General features: G+C 34.8%; 1 protein-coding gene across 1 annotated transcript; it reads right to left on the reverse strand.

The window, feature by feature from the left end:
* Nucleotides 1-4,215: 4,215 nt before the first annotated feature.
* Nucleotides 4,216-5,059, reverse strand: LOC147556555 (uncharacterized). Its single transcript, XM_086664554.1, has one exon. The coding sequence runs from the start codon at nt 4,889-4,891 to the stop codon at nt 4,385-4,387; it is 507 nt and encodes a 168-aa protein (XP_086520680.1). The 5' UTR covers nt 4,892-5,059; the 3' UTR covers nt 4,216-4,384.
* Nucleotides 5,060-6,968: the final 1,909 nt, after the last annotated feature.

The raw sequence follows: 6,968 nt of genomic DNA on the forward strand, positions 1-6,968 counted from the left end.
TCATGATGCACAATGTGCATGCCATGAATATCAGCAAAACTCTTCCTCTTTATTAAAGAAATTTCATGAGGAAAACTCTTGTGGTCATTTTATACATTCACACGCATGAGATCTTCATACCATAAACAAAACTTCCTGCCCTAGATGGTACCTATTTACTCAAGCCACACCACCAACAAATATTCCACATAAACTTTTAAAGCCATTACTACAATTACTAAGGACACAACCTTTACTATGATGCAGCAAATGTTTAGCAAGCTGAACTGAGTAATTTAGGGGTGCTTTAAAACTTACTATATTTCCTTCTATAGATCTGCAAGAAACAAAATGGCAGAGGCCTTGTAAAATTTCTTGGGCGCCACCAAAATTGGTTGATGCATGACTAATAGAATATCCAGAGTTCTATGGGCGCCACCAAAATTACTGTCTATAAGACACTATATTTACCACAAATACTTTCAAGCAGTCATCTTATAATTTGTCACAATACGGATCCAAATTGTCAACCACATCAATAACACCCAATGGATTCCACCTTTATTTCCTTATTGTAGAATCAATCTCAAGGCCTCCTATACTAATGTGAGGATGATTAATGGATAGCAGGATAGATATTGTCTATTCTCAATTCTAACTCTTTTTTTATAGCAACAAAAATATTATTTTGTACAACTAGTACAAGCGAGGACGAAGAAGCCAAAGTTTTTTTTTAAAGGATCAGAGTGCCTCGAACCCTTGACCTCTAAGGTGAAAGACTATACCTCTTACCACTTCAACCAAAGATTGTGGGCAAGCCAGAGTTTTATTACAAAGTATTAAATGGGTGATCTATAGGAACACCTCACCTTGAGATTGAAAGTGACATTAATTACGACAAATCTTCAATCACCTTAGATACTTATCATGTCAATGGCAGCGACTATAATAAAAGAAAAAAAAACTAAAGTACCAATAGCATGATTACCTTTATTATTACTTTCCTACACTCCAAGAAAATATAACTCTGTAGCGGATGCACTATCAAAATGGCCAAAAAACGAAGACTAGAGTATAAGAATGAAATTTTGTTCATCGTGTAATTTCATCTTTTTACAAAAATTTTTACCTTATTATGTACTTCACTGTTTGGCAGTAAAGAAATAGTTCAAAAAAGAAGCTAGAGAAAAAGATAGACTAAATTGACTGGGTAAAGAAATACTTCACTGTGTAGCTTTGAAGTGTCAAAATGGTATTTTACCATGCTTTGAAGGGACTCGGTCAATTAAGTATAAATTGTTTAATCTTTTCTTCTCATTTTCAGGACATATCATGAGTGGAGTGATACATATGCTTTTGAAGTTCTAACATGATCTGCACATATATCGATTAAAAATCGAATACAAAATTTCTTTCAAAACTCGTTTCTAGAGAAAATTCAAATAAAAAATTTAATATGTTTGTTTCAAAATAGTTGCTAATATTTGTTTCGCTAAATGGGTTTGAATTTTACCGTTTTCTGCGTGTTTGGATGAATAATCTATAAGGGATAGGCATTATGCAAATCCGAAACAGAAATGATATAGAAAAAAGAACAGAAACGTTTGCAGCGACAAAAAACTATATATGCATTATTAACGATAGCATGCACCGTTGGAAATAAGTAGTCCAATTGTGTAGCGTGTCTTATTTTGTAACACTAAAACGTAGAAAAATTCGTCGGGAAAGTTTGAAATTAACGACGAAATTTTACAATAAACGTCGCTGATGTTCGACACATCAGCGACGGTTTATAGAAACCGTCGGGGCATTCGTCCGTAAGTTGAACAGGAACGCGTGAATTTTCGATCTAACATAGGAATTCTGTTTCTGAATTCTGACCATCTCAAATCAGAGACATTCCGAATCACTAGGACATTTCTTCACAAACACTTACATTACGTGAGAATCGGATCAAAGTCTCATCATTAATTTGAGCGATGCACAACAAGTCGTGTATTTATTTCACTAAAATCTCCCTAAAATTTATATATTTTTATTAGTTATCGAAATCACCAGTATGCCCAATCACATGCATATATTTATTTCACTAAATTACCATTTCTTTATTTGCTATCAATACTACATAGAGGTCATTGTTTTATTCTAATAACAACATTATTTTTTTTTTTTTGAATATTTAGTTTCCTCTACCAGAACCTGAACCAGACCCAGATCCAACTCCAACGCCCGATCCAGAACCGGAAATTGAACCCGACCTAGATTCAGAACGCGAAATTGAACCAACAATAGGTAAAGTGATTGACCCAGATCCAGATGCCGAACCAGAACCTGAAACACCATCTTCTCCGAGCCCAAGACCGGCCCCAGTACCCAAGCCAAGACCAAGACCCAAGTCTTTCCTCTCAATCCGACCTTCTACTACAAAAGCAAAGAAAACAAGAAACATAACAAGTGCTACTAAGTATGACTTGTTTCCTTCCATCTTAGAATTCAAAATAAATCACTTGTAAATTTCAAACTTGTAATTTTCAAAAAGGGCTGCCAAATGATATGTGTATTTGATGATTTTGTGAGGAAGAATGGACATGGAAAACCCTATTTATAGGTGTATCGAAAAAGTCTAACTTAGAGTTGTTGATTTAGTGCGCCAACTCAGAGTAAATGTGGCATTTTGTTTGTGGTTTCAGCCATAAAAAAGAATATCATGCTCATGCTTGTGAAGTGTGACAACACAAGAGAATATCATAAACATTATCTTGTTCTATGTATAGTGCGTTTGATCTTCCATACTTATAGTAAGTGGAGCAGCCACTTTGCCTAAAGAGACTTTTTTTTCTTTGTCATCAGACTCACAATGTACTAGGGATAGGCCACATAGTGATGAAATAATAGAAGCTGCCAGCATGATCTAGTTAGGATAACTCAACTTCAAAGAATTAATTGATAGCTAGTCAGTGCAAAGTACAATAATTTTATGAACTCGAACAAATTTAAATTAAGTTACCCTTTGTTATTACTAATTATTTAGATTAGTGTTAGTTTTTTTTAGCGTGCCTCGAACGTTTGACTTTTAAGGAGGAAGACTAAACTTCTTACTGCTCAAACTTAGGGTTGCTGGCAGATTAGTGTTAGGTTGTTAAATAAAGAGTGTGTAGCTATGTTTAAGATTCATATATTCGTTGTCATGATGTTTGAAGTTGACTAATGAGTTTAACTTGATAAAAATTGATTAATGGTTGTAAACTTGTCTTACCAATACCAAAAGGTTTGACAATAAATATTACTAGTTTTTTGGCCTAAAACTTTTGTATAATTGTTTGAACTATTAGTGTTTTGTTTTAATGTATGTTGTGTTGACTAACGTACGTGGAGAAAATAAGATGTGTCATATAATGTGAGAGCCCCACTTACTACTTAGAGAGTCATCTAAATCGGATAAAAGATTCCATGAATCACTCAATCCATGTCTAAATGCTTTTTTAGGGGTTTATAAAGATAACAAAAGTGTTTACTTGGAACACTATTTATGTGCAACCAAAACCATTACCATTTTTAGGGTTTGATCTCACATTAATAAAGCCTTTCGGGATGAAAGATGTGAATTCACTTGTGGGATCAATGTCATGAAACTTTTCAGGTCATTGTTAAGGCTCACGTAGATGTTACAGTTTAAAAACTATTATCGTCGAAATAAAATGCATTAAAATTGTTCATATATACTATAAGTCTCTCTTATTATTCTTATTGTCACTATTGCTATTATTAATAATTTGCTTGTATCATTCATGGGTACGTAGAGGTTGGTCGGTGTAGAGGTTGGTCGGTACAAAGAATATTTTTTTCTCGAGAAAGTAACATTGTACACTAAGATTATATATGGTCCATTCAATTGCACAAGTAAAGCGGCATCACTTAGGCATAAATATTTATAAATATTTTTCACAAATTTTCTATTAATAACAAAATAGGATGATTTACTCGTCAAGATATTGGAGCTCCTCGAAGGACTTGTACAAATGAGCTTTATTATTTCAGCTATTTGATTGTGATTGTAATTTAACGGTATGTCAATCCCATTAATTTTGAGTATAAGAAAACAAATACATTTCCTTAATGTCGAAGACGAACTTAGATGTACAAATAGAAAACATAAAAAAGCTACGTATTCAATAAATTATATCCACCAAATCGAAAACCCAACCAATAACAAAGCACACATATATTTAAAGAAGATTTGAGAAACCAAATTATTTGCTATATTTGAACCTTAATTGATTAACATAAAGTAGTAAGTAGTAGTACACAATCCATTAGTCAAATTCACCATCTCTTTATTTAGATATACATGGTGATGGTAATATACTTATTCCAAACTTAGCATATACTAAAATTTTATTTCACTTCACTTTCCATGACCACTACCATAACCTGATCCTGATCCATGTCCTTCACCATATCCAGATCCAGACCCAGATCCACGTCCCGATCCAGATCCTTCGCCATAGCCTTCACCATGTCCTGAGCCCTCGCCTTGTCCACCACCTGACCCAGATCCACCACCAGAACCTCGACCTCCACCAGAACCCGAACCGGCACCTGAACCGGCATATGAACCAGCTCCAGAACCAGCACCTGAGCCCGAACCTGAACCAGCTCCAGAACCAGCATATGAACCAGCTCCAGAAGCAGCACCGGACCCAGAACCAGAACCAGAACCTGAGCCAGAAGCAGAGCCAGAACCAGAACCGCCTCCTCCTAGGCCAATTCCTCCTCCCACTCCTACTCCTACTCCTAGTCCTAAACCCCCACCCAAGTCCAAACCTAAGTCCTTCCTTGCTACACGACTCTCAGCAACTACAGCAAATGTAACAACAACAAAACCAGCTATGAGTAAAAAGAAACGACCCATTATTGCTACTAATTAACTTTCCAAAACTTATAAGGTTTTGGGGGTTTTGGAGTTAACTAGGCTAATGAAAATGAAATCTAGGGTTTGTTCTAAGAAAAGAAAGTCGAGGGAAAGATATGAGATGATTTTGTTAAAGTTTTTGAGGTAGCTAGATTGAGATACAATAAGTGAAAGGTTTCATCATCTATTTATAGTGGTGAGTTTGGGAATGCATGTCATATTCATTTAAGTCCTTGTCTCATAATGGAAACGAGTTTCATATTTTTTCCTTTCTAAGATTGTTCTTCTTGTCCTATAATCATTACATAAAGTCAACTTTTTTTTATAACTATTTACATTGCCAAAATTGGAGTAGTTATTGGTAGACATATTTAAGCTCAGGATACTAATAATATGTAGAATAGAGTTATGAAATCATGAAAAATGATAGAAAAGTTACAAAATTAGAGTTAGAGGGAATCAACCGTCCATTACGAGATTGAAGGAGTTAATCGAGAGATAAAGTTGATCCCAAAATTAGGACAGTTGATTTTATTTAAGTCTGAAGTAGGTTTTGACTTTTACTCTTTTCAGGCATTGCTCATAATCTATTCATAGAACAATGTTATTACATGAAAAATGATAGAATAGGCTAAAAAGATAGACCTACCCCATATCTAAATCGGAATAGACCGTCCATCGATAGAGTGAGCAAGTCATCGAGAAAGAGTTGACCCAAAAATATGGATTTTTGATTTCGTTTAGATCTTGAGCAGACTTTGGCTTTAAACCATTTCTACCATTGTTGAACAACTATTACAAAAGGAGATATTTTTTTTGAGGATACAATTATTCTAATTCATTTAAGTTCATTGTTTATTACTTTTCAGAAATTTAACATTTTTTCAAGTATCATGAGGTCCAGGACCACCTAATAGAATTTTGTTGTATAATTGTGTAATTTTGTTATACCAATTACTCATTATTCTATGACATGGACATGAAATTTGTTGTATATTATGTGATTTGTTGTACAGAGTAGTTGGTGTTTTTATCATGCAAACCGAGTAACTGAGTAGCGTATAATAGTTGTTGACATGGTCAACAAGTTTGGGTCTAAGGATATTCTACCTAAACTCTTAACTCCTTTAAGATTTCATTTTTTTGTAAAATCTCCATGACTTAATCAAATCTAATAAGGTTCCCCTCCAGCTTTTGAATGAATGCATATCAGTACGGTTGGTAGAGTGTTTCGATGTGCAACCAAGGTTTAAGCTGTTGGAATCGATACTCTAGCAGGAAATCTTTTTGCACTTTTGACAAGGTTTTCGTTGTCGAAAAAACTTGAGGAACTTACTGTTGTGTTCGTCTTGTCGAAGGTTTGAATTTCAAGCTTTGGTTTGCTCAAAATCGATTCGGTATGAATAAGATATTAATTTTCAAAGTTTGGGTGTAATTATTGGAAGATGTGAACTTCGAACACCCGATAAAAGAAGAAGGTGAAGGGCTTATAATAATTTGCTCTATCATACTAGAGTAAGAATGAAACAATGATTCGATGTTTTGACAGGAGTTGGCGCTTTAGTGGTGCACTTCGCTAGGAGCGCAGGAGCCTTTATTTTTGTCATACCGAAGGCAATCCGACGGACACCGCACGTTGGTATCTGACGGGCATAATGAGATGATATTCTGACCGTTGTGATCAACTATAGTGATCATAATGCCACGCACCAGATTAGACCAGTGGATTGGTACCTCTTCCCTTCAAAGTTATAGGAGTAATATTGTTCCCTCCAAATGTGACTGTTACTTATAGGTCACTTCTCACCTATAAATAAGCCATGAAATCAGACTTAAATCTCACTTTGAATTAACACTCTAACCGAGTTTAAAAACATTCAAAAGTTCTTCAATATTCACTGACATTCGAAAGATTTTCATATCCTAGTACCTCTGATCTGAAAAGATAATCTGTTGTATTCTGGGAGGCAAGTCGCTTATACTGTTGGTAGGTGAATTGTTGTCTTACGGAAAGAGATCACTCGCCTCAGTTCTAATTAAATTGTTTTTTGTTTTCTACTCCCTGTTTTAATTTTAT

The sequence above is a fragment of the Eschscholzia californica genome, unplaced genomic scaffold (assembly GCF_041429995.1).
Source record: "Eschscholzia californica isolate CP2 unplaced genomic scaffold, dmEscCali1.0.p SCAF_2, whole genome shotgun sequence".
Taxonomy (NCBI): domain Eukaryota; kingdom Viridiplantae; phylum Streptophyta; class Magnoliopsida; order Ranunculales; family Papaveraceae; genus Eschscholzia; species Eschscholzia californica.